This window comes from Vigna unguiculata, chromosome 11 (assembly GCF_037176805.1).
Source record: "Vigna unguiculata cultivar grain cowpea cultivar isolate G323 ecotype 2 chromosome 11, ASM3717680v1, whole genome shotgun sequence".
Taxonomy (NCBI): Eukaryota; Viridiplantae; Streptophyta; class Magnoliopsida; order Fabales; family Fabaceae; genus Vigna; species Vigna unguiculata.
In genome coordinates this window covers 42,877,025-42,899,791 of record NC_140802.1, presented here as the reverse complement: position 1 = coordinate 42,899,791, position 22,767 = coordinate 42,877,025, and the positions used below count along the sequence as shown (strand labels likewise).

The 22,767-nt window shown below is 32.4% G+C and overlaps 3 protein-coding genes across 8 annotated transcripts; all 3 read left to right on the top strand.

The window, feature by feature from the left end:
• Positions 1 to 1,730: 1,730 nt before the first annotated feature.
• LOC114168131 (E3 ubiquitin-protein ligase BIG BROTHER-like) lies at positions 1,731 to 6,336 on the top strand. 6 transcript variants are annotated; one of them, XM_085668499.1, is made up of 10 exons: positions 1,814 to 1,988; positions 2,481 to 2,576; positions 2,773 to 2,856; positions 2,993 to 3,168; positions 3,383 to 3,614; positions 4,457 to 4,494; positions 4,637 to 4,681; positions 5,210 to 5,337; positions 5,809 to 5,917; positions 6,022 to 6,336. In XM_085668499.1, exons 4-10 carry the CDS (start codon positions 3,028 to 3,030, stop codon positions 6,073 to 6,075), a joined length of 747 nt encoding a protein of 248 aa, XP_085524625.1. In that variant the 5' UTR covers positions 1,814 to 1,988; positions 2,481 to 2,576; positions 2,773 to 2,856; positions 2,993 to 3,027; the 3' UTR covers positions 6,076 to 6,336. The 6 variants fall into 6 exon arrangements, with proteins under 6 accessions (XP_027908660.1, XP_027908657.1, XP_085524625.1 ...); XM_028052861.2 differs by lacking the exon at positions 2,481 to 2,576 and adding an exon at positions 2,152 to 2,198; XM_085668498.1 differs by having other exon boundaries at positions 1,816 to 1,988; positions 2,773 to 2,893.
• Positions 6,337 to 12,053: 5,717 nt separating this feature from the next.
• On the top strand, positions 12,054 to 13,073 carry LOC114168750 (uncharacterized). The gene has a single exon (XM_028053665.2). It carries the CDS (start codon positions 12,099 to 12,101, stop codon positions 12,753 to 12,755), a length of 657 nt encoding a protein of 218 aa, XP_027909466.1. The 5' UTR covers positions 12,054 to 12,098; the 3' UTR covers positions 12,756 to 13,073.
• A 1,820-nt stretch (positions 13,074 to 14,893) lies between these two features.
• LOC114169616 (uncharacterized) lies at positions 14,894 to 19,069 on the top strand. The gene is made up of 6 exons (XM_085669113.1): positions 14,894 to 15,137; positions 15,294 to 15,389; positions 15,494 to 15,611; positions 15,692 to 16,020; positions 16,151 to 17,346; positions 17,395 to 19,069. The coding sequence occupies exons 5-6, from the start codon at positions 17,062 to 17,064 to the stop codon at positions 18,823 to 18,825; spliced, it is 1,716 nt and encodes a 571-aa protein (XP_085525239.1). The 5' UTR covers positions 14,894 to 15,137; positions 15,294 to 15,389; positions 15,494 to 15,611; positions 15,692 to 16,020; positions 16,151 to 17,061; the 3' UTR covers positions 18,826 to 19,069.
• The last annotated feature ends 3,698 nt before the right edge of the window (positions 19,070 to 22,767 follow it).

Genomic DNA, 22,767 nt, shown 5'->3' with positions numbered 1-22,767 from the left:
TACATATGTATAATATAGACTAATCGATCCAAATCATGCGAACGATATTTGGTAACAATATTAATGTTAGAAAGAAAATCTACATAAATAAGTGTCTTCCCATAGTATTAATTACTTATATTTGAATGAAATTATAATGATTAGATTCAACGTTAAAATTGTTATATTCACATTAATTTTGTCAACCGTCACTGTTAAAATCTAAAAAATACATTTACTTTTTAGATAAAAAAATTGTTGAAAAATATTTAACATGTTAAAAATTGTAAAAAAAAAAATACATTCTATCCTGAAAATTATGTTTTAAAACAAAAACGCCTTTTATGTTTTTAACTAAAGTCCCTGTTTGAAATGGCACCTCATTAAGAAAAGACTATGTAATTTTATTTTAACATTACTCCAAGAGGGTAAAGAAATGTGGTTGATTGCTAACTAACCATAACTGGTACCAACTTAATCGGATCAGTTTTGTTTGGTCACCTCTCTTCAACCATTTTTATGTTTCACATTATTCCATTTCTCTACATTGGCCAACAACTAAGGTTGTCCCTATCAAACAACCCTTTCCACGTCTAATTTTTCGGATGTCTGCATCTCATCACCTCTTTAATATTAATATTAAAAATAAAATAAAACAAAAGTTCTTTCTATCCATTTCTCTTTGATGCTTCTCTTATCCAACAAGCAAGAATTACACTAATTTCACTTAATTTACTTTATTATTTCATAATAGTAAATACATCTACGCGCACTTAACAAAATTATTGTTATTATAATTATAAAAATAAATGAAAATATTTTTTATAATTTTATTATAGATAATTATTTTAATTTAAATAATGGATGAATTAAAAAAATATCAATTTTAAAAAATGGTCATTAAATAATAAAGCTGACAAAATAATTATTTTTATCTAAAGTAATAATTAAAAGTTTAAAATGAAAAAAATATATTAATTATACATTAATTATTATTTATTTCTAATCAGTTTCAAAACAGTAAATAACATCAAGAAACACACCAAACATTCATCCAAATGTGTCTTTTTTTGTTTTTCTTTTTATATTGGATGAGTTATGGAGAAATAAAAACAATATATTATTTGATTTTCGAGACATTTTTAATATAAAATAGAATGTGATCGAGTAATAAAAAAACCCCACTCGGTACTGTACTTCTTTATTTGGATAGTTGAAAATGAAATATCAAACACGTTTTTAGTTGTTTTATTTCAAACCATCTAGACAACAACAAAACATTACAATTATTACATTTTATTTAATTTTTTTATAATTCACTTAAACATACTGATTTTTTCACTCTAGAAAAATATTGCATAAAATAAAAGTACCTATATTCTTATATTAACTTGATTTTAGTAAGTAAACTAATAATGCTTTAATTAAAATTTTTTATTACAATAAACTATATTTTATATGTATAAATTTTGTTATATTTTCATGATGATTTTTATAGTAAAAATTATATTTGACACGAATTTTAAAATAGTAACAAACTAATAATAAAGCACATAGTAATACAATGACATGTAAAATCAATTTATAATTTACATTAGTAGTGCAAATAGCTTTATAGTGTGGTTTAATTTTAATTAATATGTATAATAATTTATTAGTTTTATAAAAAAGCCTTCAAGCTTCAACAATACCTAAATTAATACAAGAGAGTTTAGATTTATGATATGTGAGAGTGTGAGATGAGAAATACAGTGTTTTGCTCCATCTACCTACCTAATCCGTTTGTCCAGTTATCAGGGGCTGGAAAAAAATAAAAATAAAAATGCGTACCGTTTGGTGAAAAGGTGCGATGCAGCTGATCATGGTCTATCTAACGGAGTTTGCGTGTAGGTGAAACCAGCTTCAGAGCAGTGCGTAAAGGCAGAGAGAGATGAGTGAGTTACAAAATGAAGAGTGAAGAAGCCATTTCGCCATTATCACTGGTCTCGCAAAAAGCAATGAAGCTCTAGGTCAGTCTCTTCCTTCAATTTCACCTTTCGAATCCAATCCTTCTCTCTCTCTTGCTCCTTCTCATTCCATTCTTTAAATCAATTTTCATTCCTCATCTTCGCACTCCTAGTTTTCTTCTTGTTTTGATTCGTACATTTCTCTCTGTTGTTGCGATCTATGAAGCTGCGAGATTCTTCTGCCTCGATTGCACACTTCACGTGATTCTTCTTGTATGTAACCAACTGTTCTACTCCTTTGATTTTGTGTGCCTTGTTTGGTTTCCAAAAAATTAAAATAAATAGAGCTAAATGATTTCTGGTTTGTTGAGGAATGCACGGGTCGTCATTGCGTTGTTTTGAATTTTTTTTAGCTAAGGTCAAATCATAGAGGTTCAGATGCGAGGGCAAATTTCTTCTCTCTCTTGCTTCTTATCCTCGTCATTGAATCTTTGTTTCTTTTGTCCGAGAGATCTCGCGTATTTTTGTTTAATTTTTACTTTTATGTGATCTTAGGCTGGGCTGCATTATTCTGATCAGCTGATACGAAACTGTGAAACTCATTTTGATATAATTACATTATTGTTATGGCCGATTCCTGGCTAAAATGTTGTAAGTCATTTTTGAACTGAATTTGTTAGTTCTGAAAATTCTTTATTCTTGATTTGAAATTCTAGATTAGGCATTCTGGATTACTCTTGCTTTTTGACTGAATGGATTTAAGCAATTACTGATCGAAGATAAAACCATAATTGGTGGAATTACTCGAATTGCCCTCACATCATCTGTGTAATTTGCTTTTTTGCAGGTTTGCATTTTAGGAGTAGCTGAATCATATGAGGCGGATGGTCTTCTGCTCATTACTTCAACTTTTGTTGACAAATCTGCCTTGGTGAATCTGTTAAGATTGAAGATAGAGTTGCATATATGTTAGGGCTGAAGCTTTTTTTTTTTTTGTGTGTGTTTGTGTGCTTCATTGTCTTTGCACTGATTGTTATAACTTAATTTGCTCTGAATTGACTTTGCAGACTGCAGATTACTTGTCTGGCAGAAAGGATTCAAAATGAGTTGGAACCCACACATGGATGTCCATTACAATAGCATTAGCTATCCCTATAATACAGCAGGAAGCTTTATCGAATATTTTGAAGGTCTTACCTATGAACATGTCAACTTCATTTTTTCTGGTGCATCACATGCTCAGGTGCCTGCAAACATTGTCATTTATATCCTGTTTAAGATATTTTATGTAAGCCTTAGTTTGATGGGATATGTTTTATTTTCTTGTTTTATTAACGTAGATCTGCTTCTGCAGCTGTTTTTCATTATTTTATCCGAAACTTTGTTGTTCTTTAAATATTAATGTTGAGAAATGCGAAATATTCTGATAAAGACATGATATTCCATCATATACGCAGGAGAGTTCATACCCTTCAAATTCAAGCTTTTACAAGTTTGGATTATCTGAACCTGAGAATTCATCATACTACCGTTACAGCCAAGGTTATGAGGTAAATCATCACGAACCACTGGTGGATGAGTATAGGAGACCTTCAGAGAACTCATTGACAATCAATGAACAGACAGCAGCAGTAAACACAGAATGGGTTGAAGGTGGAAACACTGACACACGAGACAATTCTATTGAATGTACGTTTGTGATTTTCTTCTAAAAATATTTTTTGTAAATTCCTTGGTGATGAACAGCAGTTTTTTTGCATTACTGCTCACTTGATACAGTACACCTTGATTCTTTATTGGGAGCATCATAATGTAGAAACTTAAGTGGTTGTTGAAGTACAGTAATTAATTTAGTCATCTCAATGCCATGATGTGAAGCACTTAATATGATCCTTAGAATTAGTCATAATTTAGCCGATTTGTCCAAAACTAGACTATGGATATTTCTCTAAATTATAGACTAACTTAATTTTCACATTTCCTCTACAACTCTATATTAATCTTCATCCTGTCTTTTTGCTTGGAAGGAAAATACTGAAACTTTTAACTATTGTTTTAAGGAAAGTATGGATTTGGGTCTCTGTGGGGACACATGTAGAAGTAAAAAAATGATGAGCCTAAAATTGAAGTGAGAAAAGTATGAGACTGAGTATTAGTGACAAAAGCCTAGTAAACATTAGTTACATAACATACAGATTTTAAATAAACTAATGAGACTCACCTCTTTGGATCTGTCTCTGGTCCTCTATCAATACTCTGTTCAACTCCTTAAAGAGACAGAAAGAAATCAGTTAAATAAGAAGTCCCGTGTTGTTAGACATCCAAATATGGTAGCTCTTGCCCTTAAAAGCTATTGTAGAGCTTTTTTTTTTTTGCGTTCCAAAGATAAGGCTGCAGATTCTGTTAATGGCCTCTTCATTTATATCCAAGCAAAATCCCCTTTTGCAGATCTGTCATTTGATAGTCAAGTCCTTTCATCCTACATATAAAATGTTCGCTCACAATTTAAACCAATGTTTCATTTGTTTCAGGTCCTCGAAGACATCACAGTAATTCAAGTGATTATCAGGTATTTTTCCTTCAAGATTCCTGGAGCCTGAAATGGTTTAGTGCTACGAACATCTAAGAAGTTTATACAGTACCTTTAGCCATTCATCAGTTTGAAGCACAATAAATGGTTATCTGACTAGGCATTTTGTGAAATTGTGCAGGTCATTTGGCAAGACAATATTGATCCCGACAACATGACCTATGAGGTTGGATTGAAAGTCCCAGATTACTTCTTTTTCTAGGCATTATAGTGTTTCCTTAAGTACAACTACTATATATTTGATTACTTCGGAGTCAATCTTCAAGACATATACAAACTCAATGTTGTAATTATTTGTCTAAGGAGTCGGACCTGGGTTACTCATTTAGTTTTATGTCTTCGGTTATTTTATGCTTCACGGTACATTATTCTACATGGAGATTGTTACCTTTGGAAAGCATTGGTAGGCCAAATCATTTTATAAAATTCTCACAGTTAATTGTGCGTCCTTATGAGCTGATTACATTACATGTTTTAATTGCAATTCGTAAAAGCTAAACAAGGTAACATTTATATAGAAAATTGTATCAGTTGCACGTGTTTTTCAATTAAATGGGTCAAATGGTTGTGTGATCTTAAATCATTATAGTATGTGAACATCTGTCTAGATGGCAATTTGGAAAATGGTGGAAGTAAAACATTCCCTACATTTTTGAGTTTATTATTTTTCAACATCAAGTATCATTTATTGCAGGAACTACTTGAATTAGGTGAAGCTGTCGGAACTCAGAGCCGTGGTCTCACCCAAGAACAGATCTCCTCACTCCCAGTGTCGAAGTTCAAATGTGGGTTCTTCTTGAGGAAGAAATCACGGGGTGAGAGGTAATATTTGGTTTATGGACACTATGTTTTAATGCAGTTGTTCTTTTTCTTCTCCTATGATTTATTATATATTGTCGAGTGTCTAGCTTTCAAAATCCTTATTTCTGCTTGTTATTCTTGAACTCCACTTGTACATGATTGAGTAATTTTTATAAACAGTTGTATTTCTTGGTCCAAATTGATATTCAAGACTTTTAGATTGTTGCTACTATCGTACATGATTGAGTAATTTTTATAAACAGTTGTATTTCTTGGTTCAAATTGATATTCCGTGTAAAATAAAAGGAATAAAGGGTGGACTATCGTACAGCATTCTTCCTTCAGCAATCTATCTACATCAATATAATTTGGAAATGGAAACGTCCAGATGGGAATTAACTTAAAAACTACGTGTATTATGTCTGTTGCGTGCTTTGAAGTTATAACGTGCGTTCTCCAAGCTAATTGATCTGACTGGATCTTCTTGTTTAGATGTGTGATTTGCCAGATGGAATATAAAAGAGGGGACAAGCGTATCACCTTGCCATGTAAACATCTTTATCACGCTAGTTGTGGGAACAGATGGCTCAGCATCAATAAGGTAAGATATTTACCAATTTTTAATAAACTCAGTAAGTGCTTTTAGTGCCAATTTTCACGTCTGCTGATATCCTTTTTCTTTTCCTTTTGGGCTTATATTTTCAGGCTTGCCCAATATGTTACACAGAAGTGTTTGCCGACAAGTCAAAGCACAAATAATCTAGCAGAGGATAAGTGACCTGCATATGTTTCTGTTTTTCCTTTAATGTGGAGGTCTTTCATAGAAATACATTTTTATTTGTTTTTACCTTTTCTTAGTGAGGTAAGCCCTGGGTTTTAGAAAAATTATTACAGAGAGAATCCTAAAGTTTTATAAAAGAATATGAATGAACATGTATCAATTATCATGGTTGTACTGAAGAGGTTGGATTACGGTATGTTTTCATAATGTTTAATACAGTGTGCTATGATTTCACATAATTATTCCCTCGTGCTACTGATACAGTGTTGTTGGAAAGGCATTCGCCGTTTTTATGAAAGCTTCTTTAGAGAATTACCGAGTTCGTCAGGTCTTTGGACTTTGCAGCACCTGGCCATTATAATAGTGATGAAGTAGATTGCTTTATATAGTCCACCATTTATTTAGATTATTAGAAGAAAAGCCGCAAACCATCTTTGTAGACAAATACTGTTTTGGCACGATTAGGCATTTACTCCCGATGTTTGAGTTGTGCCATGCTACAAATGTGACGGAAATAATCAATGCTGTCTGCTCAGACAAACTTTCACTTATGATTACAATTGCCAGTAATTAATATTCACTCAAGTAGCAACTCTCAACCTTTTAACTATTGCTATCATGGCAAATATTTGTTACCAGAAAATTAATGTTGTTTGGGTTCAAAAATTAATGAACACTTAATAGGGTAAGAAATGAAAAATTAAATTGTGTAATTTAATGTTTGAAGAAGTTACGTCAGATAATGTTCGGAATGAATTCAATGATAATGGAGTATAAACGTTATGAAAATCTGATCATTCAAAATTTGTTAAAGTTTGTAGATGGTTTAATGTCATGAGGATATACGTTTTCCGTTATTTGTAGTGATGTGTCCTCTAATATTTGAATTTGTGATGAATATTATTAGTAAAACATTTAGTTCTTTTAACTTTTATCAAAATTAGTATTATTTGGAGTGGTTACTTAGGTGTTGCTCAGTGTTATTAAATTTTGGCCATGTTGGCGCCATGGTGGAAATTGATCAGTCTTTTGCAACAACAAGGCGGAGGTGAATTGGTTTTTTCATGACGGCCTATGATAGCCGCTTTTGGCATGGCGAGTGACTGTGACGTAGCGGTTGTGGCGAAAAATTTGGACCCAAAAGCAAAAACCATGATCGTGAACAGAAGGGAAGAATGGTGAAGAATCGCAGCAGAAAAATGGCGATGTCGGCAATGTGGGAGGAGGAAGAAGATAAGTTGAAACCTTAAATTATCCTTCTTCTAGTGTTTAATAATTTGGGCCTGACCCATTAAAATACAAACCTTTGCAAATTTTTTACCATTCACTCTATTTTTACCCTATTTTATTATTTCACTTACGTTACTGCAGCCACACAACAGTAAAAATTGTTTACCCTAAATTTTTTTACTTTTTTTTGACCCAAAAGTCCAAAGCACATTATTCCTTCACCCCTGCAGTTACTGTCGCCAGACACCAATCCTAGTTGCTGTCACGGTTGGCCGTCGTCAGTTTCCACCGCCGGCGGTGGTCACTACCATTTTTTTTTCATTTTTTTTTCTATTTCTCTACTTTCATTATAATTATTTTACAAATAATATACCTATTTTCTAATAATGATCATGATATTTCAAGAATATTTCATAGAAGTGACACTTGTTGGAAACATTATCATATTTCTGCCATAATCCATTATTAATTTCGATATAACTTTATAAAAGATTTTTGGGTTGTCGATATTTTCCGTTATTCAATACTATAACACTAGTCTCGCTTTATGGAAGTTAGTTATGTTGTATAAATAGGAATTATAACTTTAAGTTGTAGTATTTATGCATAGTTAGTGAGTCCTTTGAAGTTAATAGTTTAATTGAACCACATTATTTATAACTAGCAACATTAAGGATTAAAATATTTTCAACTAATTCACAATCTTTAGAAAATTAGTTAAATTAATTAAAAACAATAAATTTGTCATATCTTTATATATCACCCTCGTATATTTAATACTAGAATAATTGAGAAATATCTTTATATATATAATAAAGTATTTTTAATTTATATCAAATATTTAATTAAGAATATTTTAGAAAAAAAAAACAATACATCAAACTATTATAAAAGGAGTTTTATAAAAAGGAATAAATGATTTTTCAAAATAATCTTACAAATAAAACTTAACTAAATTTTAAGTACTTTATAAATTTGTATATTTTTTATTAAGTTCTTATTAAATTTGTTTATATATTGAATATTCAAAAATTTATATTTTTTAATTGAGTTTTTATTATTATTTTTTATTTGAGTGATATGATTATTATTTGTAACATATTACTTTCCTATTTTCACGTATTAAAAAAAGTATTAAGTTTTGTGATTAATATCGAATAATATTGTAGTTAATGTAAAATGATATGATTTTTATGACTACTATATTGTTTCATATTAATTACAAAATCTCATATTTTTTTAATACATAGAAACAAGAAACTAAGGTACGATAAAATCAAACTATCCCATTAACAAAAGAAATAAATGACAAGAATTCAGTTCAAAAATATAATTTTTCTTGAGTTACTCATAACATAAAAGTTTAACAGACTCTGAATTAAAAATAAACTATTTTATTTGAAATTTGAAATTTAATAGACTCATATATATATATATATATATATATATATATATATATATATATATAGGTTATATTATAGTTCAATGTGAAATTTCTTATGAAAAATATTCTCCATACCACTTGATAGGAGGATGTTTTAGTATATTTCATTGTAAAGATTAAATAGTTTATAATTTAATTTAAAAACAAAACACACTTTTTTTGTAATAGTTAAAAAAAAATTAACTCTTTTAAAATTTAATATAATACTGAATTTGGTGTAAGATTTTCAGCTCACCTTAACTTAATAGAATTATCTATCGTTTATCCATACACGAAAATAACTTGGTGTGATCCTTAGAAACAGCCAAATTATACACCAACCCTTAAATTAACTTCTATGATTTGGACAAACCTCCATTGTTAGAAGATGCTTAGGTGCATTCCTCTTTTCTTCTGGTAACTGGTGTTTCTAAAATCTCTTGCCGCACTTCTTCCACAAGTTCCCTTTATCATTTTACCACTCTTTGCCCCAAAACTTCTGCCAGAGGAACAGAGCCTTGCAATATTTAAGATCCATAAAATAGAACTGTTTAACGATTTTATCAGCAAACCCATGTTCATTTTTCTTGTTAAAATTTGTTTTAGCAGAATCATAAATTGTTTTCCTCTACAAACATAATGGCGGCTTTTTTGTATTTTGGGGTCTGTTAGAAGTTGAATTTGTATAAATGGGTTCGTTAATTTTTTTTTTGCGAAAATGGGTCAAGTCGTCAGGGAAGAGGACGACATCGGAGGTGAAGTCGTCCTCCCCCTGACCGGTTTCTTTATTTTTTTTTCAAAAGTGATGTCGTACTGTACTATAACGATTTTGCTTTTAAAAAAAGTGAAGTCGTCGTTATGCATAACGACTTCACCTTTCCAAAATTTTTTTGTTTGTTTTTTTTTTGTTTTTGTTTTATTATTTTTTTTTCATAATATATGAATTTTCATTATTTTTTTAATTTAAGTTTATTGGAAAAATAAACAGTAAAAATTTAATAAAATAAAAATTAAATTTAAATTAATATATTTTAAAAAAACAAATAACTTATAAATTTAAAAAACATTGATAACTTATAAATTAAAAAAAAATAACGAACACTAAAAATTAAAAAAATATAATCAAAAATGAAACAAAAAATAATCAAAACAGTTAAATTAAAAAAAAGGAAAAAAATAATTGAAATATTTAAAAAAAAAATAATGAAAAGTGAAAAACTAAAAAAAAATTAAAACTGAAAAGTTAAAAAAAAAAGAAATGAAAAGTGAAGTCGTCATGCTACAGTACGACTTCACTTTTCAATTTAGTAGAAGTCGTTATAAGAAATAACGACACTATTTTTTTTTAAAAAAAATGCAAAACCGGCTTGGGGGAGGACGGTTTCACCTTGAAAGTCGTCCTCCCCAATAACGATTTAACCCAATTTTACAAAAAAAAATTCAACGAACCCTATTTTACAATATTTTGGTCAAAAAGACCCTCAAATACAAAAAAGCCCATAATGGCTCAATACCATTGCTTCCACGTGCCACTTATCGAACTCGTGACCTTAACCCTCGTACCAATTTTTAGGATCGAACGCTTAACACTTCAAAAATTATAGCTAGTAGTCGGCATGAAACTTTTTTTATTGAAAAGTGTAACCGTTTAAGTATCACGATTCAATTATGACTCGATCCACGTTACCTCTGCCACAAGACAATTACAATAATATCTTGAAATCCCTAACTTCTTATAAAATCAACGATGTTCGGCAAATATATATAATTAAATATTAATATGAGATCATTTGAAAGTCCTTTTTAGTTTTGGGCAAATAAGTTGAAAATGTAACTAAAGGACTTTTTCAAACCATTATGCTCGTTCGTCTCATAATGTAATGATATATTGCCCTTGTGACGTAAGGAATTTAAGTCAGCAAGTGCAGCAAATGGTGCAAGCGTTGAGCTCCAAAATCACACGACTTTGATAATCTAAGAAAATGTCTTGCCTCGCCATATTATAAACTAACAATTGTAACATCAATCACCTAATATATCAATAAGATACCATAAAAAATTACTGCATATGAATTGATCAAACAATCTGAAAAGAAGTTCTAATTAACTGCTGAATTTGCCAATGTAACAGGAAATCTACACTGGAAATTAATCACACGAGTTTTGACTAATATAGCTAATGAACTAAAACTGAGAAAAAGAATGAGGAGAACGTGAGTGATTCAGATCTGGTAGTTAGAAAGGTTAATCAGATGAGGAAGAAACACAAGTCAAGCAAGCAATATGTTAATTTAAGTAATCAACGAGTTGCCTTAGTCTTATTGGATTATTAACAAAATCCGATATATATGTTACAAGTAAGCCAATTAAACAAGTAAATAGGTTATATAACATTACACAAATTTACTCAGTCAATCTAAATTTCTAGACTCGGCAATTTTGTGTTACAATAAACATGCCTGAGCTTTCAGTCCAAAATCCATTTCCTATAATGGCTTAAAATATAAAATCACTTGGTTGGAAGTATCTTTTCAAAATTGTTGAAGATTTCGTGTCGACCAGAGATAAGGCCAGTTTATCATATATAGATGCAAACCTGATATTACAGACTGATTTGTAAGGTTGAGTTAAGTTTAAAGTCTAATTCTTACATGATATCAAAACTACGAGTTAGAGTCTATTCTAGTGAGATTTGTTGTTTATTAGATATATAATTTCATTTCCTATCGAACCATTTATTAATATTTACTCTCACGCTCGAAATATATATATCTCTGCGTGAAGTTCATTTCTTAATATAGTGTTAGCGTAATTTATAGTCTATAGTTGCTCTTGAAACGTGAACATATCGTTGTTCTTAAGATGTGCATGTCTGAATATATTGAAGGAATGTGTCGGAGATCACACACTTAAAAAGAGACGCACATTTTACAGTCACGTAATTGACATTTGGAAAAACGACAGAGCTATATATACAGTAAGGAAAAGATAGATTATATAATTAACTAGGGCTGGTTTAACACAACACTGCATAATCTGTTTCACACAAGATTTTCTGCCTATATTAAATAACCTGATCCAACGCGCTATTCCAATGTTTGATCAAATCTTGCGAGTACTTGTTCAGATATGACATCACCAACTTCCTCAAGCTTATTGACTTTGTTCTGTGCAAGTTGAAATAAAAAAACTGATAGAAAAATCTTGTTTAACACATTACACAAATCCAACTAATAATAAAGAAACCATCGCAGTTACTATATAAGGGACTACAATCCTAACTTGTGTACCAAGTAAAACACAAATTCATAAGTCTATCTTTGAAGGCACAGAGCAGTGAAGTAGACTATGGAAAAAATCTCAGTTCAGACGAGGCACTTGCCTCGACTCATCTATGCTCTAATCTTCTGCATAGTTTCTACCATCGTTGCTGCTGATGATTATCCCTACTACGGTGGAGGACAACCCTACAACAATCCATATTACAAACCAACCTATGAACCCAAATACCCTCCTAATTATGATCCTAAATACCCTTCTTATGATCCTAAATACCCTTCTTATGATCCTAAGTACCCTCCATATTACTACAAATCTCCACCACCACCATCTCCTCCTCCTTATTACAATCAACCCAAATACCCTCCATATTACTACAAATCTCCACCACCTCCTCCTCCTTCTTACTATGAACCCAAATACCCTCCATATTATGAACCCAAATATCCTCCATATTATTACTACAAATCTCCACCACCTCCACCACCACCTTACGTTTACAAGCCACCTCCCTATAATTACTACAAACCTCCATACAACAACTACTCACCTCCTCCATATGAATACAAGCCACCTCCCTATAATTACTACAAACCCCCATACAACAACTACTCACCTCCACAATATGATCAATACAAACCACCGTCGTCTCCTCCCTATGAATACAAGCCACCATCTTCTCCTCCGTATGAATACAAACCACCATCATCTCCTCCGTATAAATAGAAATCTCCACCCACCACCATCTCTCTCGCCGCCTCCACCGTTGCGTCTATAATTCAACTCCTCTCCTTCCATCCTTTACCGACGAATCTTTAACAACTATTATTTGACGTCTATATTACCTGACCCCTGCCACTTGTGTATGAAGCTAGGGGTTTAAGCTATTTGAAGTTTTCAGTTCAATAAGATTCAACATTGTTGCAGTTTGTTGCATGTTATGGATGTACTCGTGTTTTACTGTTATATATGTATCGGTGATCTGTGTTATTTCAGAATTAAGTTTTTGTTTCGATTTCTTTTATCCAATTTCATATTTTGTTATTGTGTTTCCATTTCCTTCTCTGTGTGACTTCTTTAAATCTTGATTTTTTTCAAATGTAACCAAAAGCTTTCTCTTCAATTATGCATGTATTCTACAAATCCCCTTTGAAATATTGCAGTGTTTACACCAATCTCATATACATCTATACACTTAACTGACATTTTAGTTTTTTTTTTTTTTTTGAAAGTGTGTAATTAAAAGAAAATATATTTATGAATTTAAAGGTGGATGTTGGATATTTTTATTGATTTAACGGGGTGTATTGAATTTTTGTAATTAATGGATTTATGTTACAACAGCTGGTAATATTTGACAGTATTTTATGTATTTTTGAGACAGAAGTCTGTAAGTTTTTAGAAAATATTTAAAATTATAAATGTTAATAGAAAGATAGTAAAAATGATGAGGTTTGAATAAAGAAAAACATAGCAAATATATATTTTTAATCTTTTAATAGCTTAAATACAGAATAATTTCATATTTTCACACACTATCTTCTGTATACTTGTCATTATTATCTTGTTCTTTTTCTCAAGTTTAAACAACAAAAAATTTCACCAGAACAACATTATTCACGAAAAAAAAAGTTATGAACTATAGACGAATGTCTATATTGCCTTTAAAATGATAAATATATATATATATATATATATATATATATATATATGATATATATATATATATATATATTATGAATATTAAATATTTGTATTTTAATCTTGAGAAAAAAGTAAAATTAAAATATAATACAAATACTAAAGAGAACAACTCTCACAAGGTTTATTTTCATACAAAATAAAAAAATGGTTTAAAATGATAAATATAAATTTCTAAAAGAATATACCTTTATTTTCTTATTTTGAAATTTTTGTGAGGGAAATAAATTCTTTTTGTTGTAAAAGTAGTTTTATTATAATTTTTTTGGCGAAACTCATTATTAATAAGAAAAATATAGAAGGTGAAACCAACATTCTTCTGTCAGCAAAATGAACATTGTTAAGAAAGAAGGGTAAATCATACAGCACAATGTCATTTTCCAACATAAAAAGTCAAATACAACAAAAGTTTTTTAAAAAGAAGATGAAGACATTACTGGGATTGACAACTACAAAAGACTAAGTTGCCAAACAACGTAGTAACAAGATGCCAATTGCTATTTGCACAACCAATCTAGAAAAAAAATACTTGTCCCTCTTGTAATACATCAGCAGAAACCAACAAAATCTAAGTGAAAATCACCATCAAACATTGATAATCAATTTAATTACGATAATATTTTGACAATTTTCTTTTTAATATGTGATTTAAAAAATAAAAAAAGAGAAATTATCTAAAAAATAATACTTAATATTGTAAGAAAAAATTGTTAAAAAATCATTTTCTATTTAATTATTATCAGAGTTCTTCTGCCTCCAAATATGTTTATTCAGTGTCTCATGAGTAATATTTAAGCAGAAATATATTATGTTAAGGCTTGTCTACTGTGTCAAAGTCTATGCTTATGCAACATGCACACATGAATTATTTTTTCACTTTTTTATCTTTTAGAAAGTGAAAACGGAAAGAAACATGAACATATGCAATAAATATACATAAACTTTTTTGGAATCTCAGCTTCTCAACATCTACGGTGATAACTACTTGGAGAGACAGAATTGGTTCCTGTTGATGTGTTCTTCATTTATTTACCATCTTGAAGTTGGCCAAAAACAATCCAAAAGTAAATTATATGCTACTCAAATCAAACATGATTAAATAAGTAGGAAGTAGATATTGTAGTTAATTCAAGGAACATGTTTGTTAGTTGTTGTTTTGTTTTACAACATTCGGTTGACACTATAAAAAGTCTTTATTGTATACTTTTGTAATTTTTGATAGAAACATAGAGGTATTGTTTATGTAATTTCTCTGTTTTTTTTTTTTCCATTTTTTCAAGAATATCCTGAGCTTGAGCTGAAAGACTAGAACTGTACAAGGTTGTCATGCTTTGGTTTATGCTTTGGTTTTCTTCACTTACCCACAGAACCATTCCCTACTCAGCAACTCTTCACTCAACGCTTCAGGTTAGTTACTCTCTTTCTCGCTATTCCAACCCTTAACATAACACTGCACAAAACCCTCTTTTATTTTTCTATTTTTGTTTCATGCTATTTTTTTATTTTGTTTTTAATCCTAATTGCCGTTGCAATTGCAATTCCAAATCGCTGCGGCAATTGCAGAGCCTTCCGATGACTGGCCCCGCCGAAGAGACTGCTTACATCGAGAAGCTTTACGAATACGGGGAGCAGCTCAACAATGCCAGGGATAGGTCTCAGGTTCAGAATTTGCATTTCAATTCTTGCTTTTCTCGGTTTACGGTTTTGGATTCCGATGTTCGAGCTTGCAATTAGGGTTTTGGATTGTTTTGTGGTGTTCGCAGAATGTGCAGGATTACCAGGGGATCATTGATGCAGCGAAGACGAGCGCGAAGGCAAAACATTTTTCGCATTGGTAATTGCTATAACGAAAGATCTTCCTGATGTTGAAGGAGATTGCAAGTAAGTTTTCGTACCCAGTTGTATGCACATTGCAGGTTCATTGATCTAATTTTCGTGAACTATTGATTTTTCTATTGCAGGTTCTTTGGTACTATGTTGTGAACCATCCTAAAATGTTTTAACTGTTGGGTGAAGGCAGGGGAATGCTTTTATATTATATCTGTAACAATCTGCTTTTCTTCCACCTCAAAAAATAAATATATTGAATTGATGATGTTGAATATATTAAATGTGACCTGTATTTACACATTTTGATCAATTAAAACTACAACCTCCATGTATTTATCTATTTTGATGATATTGCCTGATGAAGTATGGACAGAGGATTATCTTATGATTGCAGGGAAAGAAGGGGATTTGGCTTAGATTGCCTTTAGAGAAGTCTGACCTTGTTCCAATAGCTAATAAGGTAACATAACTTCTTGATTAATTACTCAAAAGATAACTAATTGGCTATAAAAGTGTTTTTGTCATATATTCAGTTCTTCCTGTGCTATTAATTATAGAAGAGTTGTTTAATCTATGATTCCTGCTCTCAGGAAGGCTTTGGATACCACCATGCGGAACCAGGGTATGTCATGTTAACATACTGGATTTCTGAAGGACCTTCCATGCTTCAAGTCAATGGTTCACACATCATGTAGGAGTTGGGTGATCTGTCATCAATTACAGAAATGAGGTACTAACATCAAAGTCATGTAAGATGATACTGAATGGAAAACATAGAAAACAAACTTGAGTTGATTTTTTCCTTCTCTCTCCCCGCCCCAAAAAGAAATGATATCCTTATTCTGCATTTCTAAACAAAAAATGATCATTTTACTCATGCTGCTTAATTTTTTTCGCTTCTGTTATATGATTTCAAACTTATAGCGAAGTTAATTTATTTAAACACTTGTATTGATATGATTTCATGTTAGACATTTTGGAGACGTATACAAATTATATCTTGGAATTTTTTAAATTGATCTAATATTATTATAAATTGATGTTTGTTGGGTCTATTGTTCCACCCGCTATCAGTCGGCTATTAGAACACTCATTAATGTCTAGTCTCACGCACGAGATATATATACCTCGGCGTGAGGAAAGTGTGTTGGAAATGTCACATCGACTAGAGATAAAAAGCCCAACACCCGACAAATCTAACAAAAAATCTGAACTCCATCATAACATCAAAGTGCAAAGAGGAAAATGAAAACCAAAAATAAAGTATGATATTAAATGAATACTGGAGAAAGAGATTTAATACACATTTCTGAATTGACAACAATAAACAAGCATGGCTACAATATATCCAAAAGAAGGATTACTTTGGTGCATGCCTTATTATGAAGAAATTCTTCGCATTACAAATTAATGGCAACAATGTTGAACATAATGAAAAAATTGATATTGATTTAGCCGCAAGCTTAGTACACAGTAGGCGGGGGTGGAGACTTGTAGTAATATGGTGGTGGTGGTGAAGGAGAAGGAGGCGATGGTGACTTGTAATAGTATGGTGGAGGAGGCGATGGAGAAGGTGGAGGAGGGGAGTTATATACATACGGAGGAGGTGGGGACTTGTAAACATATGGCGGAGGAGGAGAGGGAGAAGGTGGAGGTGGAGACTTGTAGTAATATGGGGGAGGTGGTGAAGGTGATGGTGGGGGAGGTGACTTGTAAACGTATGGAGGTGGAGGAGAGGGAGATGGCGGTGGTGGGGATTTGTAGGCATAAGGTGGGGGAGGTGAAGGTGATGGGGGAGGGGGGGATTTGTAGACATATGGTGGGGGAGGAGAAGGAGATGGTGGAGGTGGAGACTTGTAAACATAGGGAGGTGGTGGGGAAGGAGATGGAGGAGGTGGGGACTTGTAAATGTAGGGAGGTGGAGGTGAAGGAGATGGTGGTGGTGGTGACTTGTACACATATGGAGGTGGTGGAGAAGGAGATGGAGGAGGGGGTGACTTGTAGACATAGGGAGGTGGTGGTGAAGGAGATGGTGGTGGTGGGGACTTGTAGACATAAGGAGGTGGTGGTGAAGGAGATGGTGGTGGTGGCGACTTATACACATATGGAGGTGGTGGGGAAGGAGATGGAGGAGGTGGTGACTTGTAAACATAAGGAGGTGGTGGTGAAGGAGATGGTGGTGGTGGGGACTTATACACATAGGGAGGTGGTGGGGAAGGAGATGGAGGAGGTGGAGACTTGTAAACATAGGGAGGTGGTGGGGAAGGAGATGGAGGAGGTGGGGACTTGTAAATGTAGGGAGGCGGAGGTGAAGGAGATGGTGGTGGTGGTGACTTATACACATATGGAGGTGGTGGAGAAGGAGATGGAGGAGGGGGTGACTTGTAGACATAGGGAGGTGGTGGTGAAGGAGATGGTGGTGGTGGGGACTTGTAGACATAGGGAGGTGGTGGTGGTGGCGACTTATACACATATGGAGGTGGTGGGGAAGGAGATGGAGGAGGTGGTGACTTGTAAACATAAGGAGGTGGCGGTGAAGGAGATGGTGGTGGTGGGGACTTATACACATAGGGAGGTGGTGGGGAAGGAGATGGAGGAGGTGGAGACTTGTAAACATAGGGAGGTGGTGGGGAAGGAGATGGAGGAGGTGGTGACTTGTAAACATAAGGAGGTGGTGGTGAAGGAGATGGTGGTGGTGGCGACTTATACACATATGGAGGTGGTGGGGAAGGAGATGGAGGAGGTGGTGACTTGTAAACATAAGGAGGTGGTGGTGAAGGAGATGGTGGCGGTGGTGACTTATACACATATGGAGGTGGTGGTGAAGGAGATGGAGGAGGAGGAGACTTGTAAACATAAGGAGGGGGAGGTGAAGGAGATGGTGGAGGAGGAGACTTGTAAACATACGGCGGAGGTGGTGAAGGAGAGGGAGGGGGTGGTGACTTATAAACATAGGGTGGAGGTGGTGATGGAGATGGTGGGGGTGGAGATTTATAAACGTATGGAGGTGGTGGTGACGGGGATGGTGGTGGAGGAGATTTGTAGACATATGGAGGTGGTGGTGATGGGGATGGTGGTGGAGGTGATTTGTAATAATATGGAGGGAATTTATCTACATAGGGAGAAGGTGGTGGTGATGGAGAGGGTGGAGGTGGAGATTTGTAGTAATAAGGAGGTGTTTGGTGTTGATATGGTGGTGTTGGGTGTGGATAGTTGTTCCATGGTTGGCCATAGTAAGGCTTATAATCATCAGCACCAACACTGATAGCCATAAGGCAAAATGCAAATGCAAGGATCAGACGAGGCCATTGCCTCGTTCCCATCTTCTTTGAATGTGAAAACTTAGCGATCTTCTTTTGGAACACTTGTTATGCTTTTTTCCTTTCTTGTTTCCCAAAGCATGGATTGGAAGCCTTTATATAGTTTTTGCCTTCTTCACTGATGGCTGGTTTAATCACAGACTGGCATCAACTTTGAAATAATATATTTATATTATCTGAACATTTCAACTTTATGTTGTGGTTTGCCATTAAACGATTTCGTATTTGGCAGTATAGATGGGTGGAAGCGAAGTCAAGAAGAGAGTTGGTAATGGCATTATGTTAGATTTAACCAAAGAATTGTGGAAGCGCGTCACAGCTGAGAACTTTTGCATTACATTCACCATCTGATAAAGTCAAACGCAACAACACTTGCCAGAAATCTTTGAGATGTCTTTTATTTATGTTTGGCCTTGGTTTCTTTCTTCCCAATTGCCATTTTTTATGCTTAAACCGTCGGTGTAGATTCAGCTTATAACACATCCTTTTCAACACCTTAACTAACGTGACTTGGTGAATTATATATGAGACTGTACAAAATTCTGATTGTGGCTTAAAAAACAAAAGTTAATAATTTCTGACTTAGTTTATAATTACTCTTTTCCTTTAGAACGAGATTAAACCTTTTAATTTTAAACAATATGACACGTTTCTCATCTATTGCCTTGCCTATGGATTTGTTTTAATTTCTAAGTTTGATCACTTCCTCTCCGTCACCATATTTTTTTCTTATGCAACCGCAGCAGACAAATATATTGTCGTCTTTAATTCATTCCAGATAGTGGTTTTGTTTGATAACAATTTCTGGATTTGGATGAATGTGTCGATTTTTTTTTTATGTAATGTGTTTTTTATTTTGTGTTGAACTTGTCCTATTTTACGTGTTGTTTATAAAATTTTATATATGCGACTTTTTAATACTTCGCTTAACTAATATGCATGTTTCTTCATAATTTCATTAGTTATCTACCCACCATATAATAACTCTTCCTTTTACTATTGCTTTCACTTCTTCATTTTTTTTTTAATAATATTTATTCTTTTGCTTGAATTATTGCTAAACATTTAGAAGAAAAAGTAATAAAAATTTGAAGAAGAGTAAAAAAGTTATTTTCTTAATATGAAATTAATTTCTACTCATCTATAGAAGTTCATATATTTAAATTTATATTTTTTTAATTTGTACATTTGTTAATTTTAATCTAAGAAACAAATTTCTACTCTAAGGTTGTTACTTGCTTTGCCACAGTATATATTGTCCCCAATTTTACAAAGTTACCGGCTACTTTTTTCATATATGGATTTCACCACTATCTCCGTTATTATTTCTATTTTCAGTTTGTGGAGCATAATCTTATAGTCTTCGTTAAATAACTTTGTTTTTAATGTGACAAGAGTGTCTCAATAGTTTATAGCGGGTTATGTTTAGAATATTTATCAATCATGGACTTATGTTAGACGTTTTAATTTGTTAAATATATTATACATGTTGAGAATGTCAAAAGATCTCTTGAAATAATTTTCCGAGACAGGGAAAATATAAAAAATAAATAAAAAATCTCTGGTCTTCTCTATATAAGATTAAAAAATCATTCACAATATTTTTTTCCGATTAACTGAACATACCCAAAAAATTTATTTTATGCATACACTATTTGCTTCCTGGGTGGATGTTGGAATGTATGTGTTGACATAATACACATGTTGGGTATTTTGTTCGTTATCATTTTTCTAATAGTTTTATAAAGGCATATATGGAGACAAACCATCATTTTATATTTTATATTTGTTTACTCCTCTGCCATTTAACTACCTCACTTTTGAAGACATTATTTTACACAGATAGAAAATGTTGTGTTATGTGCCATAAGTAGAAAACAATGTGTCGGAGATATTATATGATTAAAATAAAGTATATAAATGATGAAAAATAACATGCCATTCTTAAATCTTTTATGAACCTATGACAAAATATTAAATAGAGATTTTTATGTATATAAGAATTTTAATTTTAATATATAAATTAGTAAAAATTTAATAGTAAGTATTATTTACCATTTTAAAAAGAGTCTTACAATCTTTATCCACCAAATTCTTATATCACCCTTCATTATTAATATATTTGTCGCCTTAATAGTCACCTATCAAACAAAATAAATAAATAAATTATTATGAAAAGGGATATCTTATCACTTTTTGAAATGTAAAAATATAAAAACACTAATATTAATATTTTTTTATTAATGTTGATACATAAATTTGTCAAAAATTATTTAACCTTTTTAGTTATTTTATATAAATATGTATCTTGTAAAATATACAATAGTTGAATGACTGATGAAATTTTTTATAAATAAAGACCTCGTGTCTTAGTTTTAGATTTCGAATAGAGTAAAAATACAATGTTTTATTTATGCTTTATTATTTGGATGACTTGATCATTCATCTTATTTCACTAGTTTGGATTGAGTGGGAAAACTAACTCAAATTGTAGTCCAATCAAATCACTTCCTCTTTTGGATGCTAGGAATAATTGGTTAAAAAAAGGCATGCACTTAAGACAAAGATTATTAATTAGGGTTTGAAAATTTGCACCAAGTGTGAAGTTCTTTGGTTATAGAAGCCAAAGATGGATCTAGAATTATTTTAAGGTGTTAAGAAATAGACTTTAAGCTTAATTCAACCATACAAAACCAATTTGTAAGATGAGGTTTGCACGAGTCCAGATTCTCTACTAGATTGTTTGATGTTGTCCTCAGATACACTATATTGGTACTTTAAAAATCCTTTTAATATATTTTAAAATTTCAAAATCAATGGCCATAAATGTATTTTGAAGACACAACAGAGGAGCATTATAGAAAAACTCAGCAGAGAATCCAAATTCAGTTTGCACCCACTTATATACTCTAAATTGTCCTTATCTCTAGTCGATGTGGGATCTCCAACATAGAGCACTTTCCAAGACAATGAATGATTTGCACATTACACAGAAAAGATCAATCGTACTGCAATAGAAGAGGATGAGATGAAATTCAATCATTGCCTCCACTTCACTTGATCTATAAAATTTGTATAATATCCATATTTTTCTATAAAAATCCCAAAAACCAACTACTAATATATTTGCTTAATATGAAGAAAAAGTAATAAAAATTTGAAGAAGAGTAAAAAATTTATTTTCTTAATATGAAATTAATTTCTACTCATCTATACATGTTCATATATTTAAATTTATATTTTTTTAATTTGTACATTTGTTAATTTTAATCTAAGAAACATTATTTTTCTTTAAAAATATTTGTGGTCAAACTCATCATAACTAACCCATTTAATTTGATAATCATACTTTCTTTTTAAACGTTCAACTCATTCAAATCATGAATAATAAGATGAATGACATCCAATAGTACTATTGAGTTGTTTGGGACAGGAAAATGTAAGGCCCATTAAAAATCTTTTATCCTTTTTCTACCCTAAAGTTAGTGGGCTGCCCTTGTAAGTGGGCCTAAGGTCGGCCCAACAGATAAGGTCACTAGGTCTGCCCTAAAACTAACATTTCTCACATTTTCAGAAAAAATGTTGTCCTTGCACTAGAGCCGCAGCCGTCTTCTACCTCTGCTAGGGTTTGGGTACCATCGTGAGCACGCAAGTTCGAACCAGTTTCCCTTCCTACGTAAGTGCTTCCTCTGTCTATGTCTGTTTTCCACCACTGTTACTCTAAGTAACTAATGTTTTCGCTGTTGGTATGGTTTCCAGCTCTTGGAGTCGTCTCTCGAGGACTGTGTTCCGTTGTTTCGGGTCAAGATCGTGTCGGGTCTTTTGCTAGCTTATTTCCAGGTAGGGAAGCTAAGACCTTACTCACATGTTCCGTTTCCTTCGTTGTT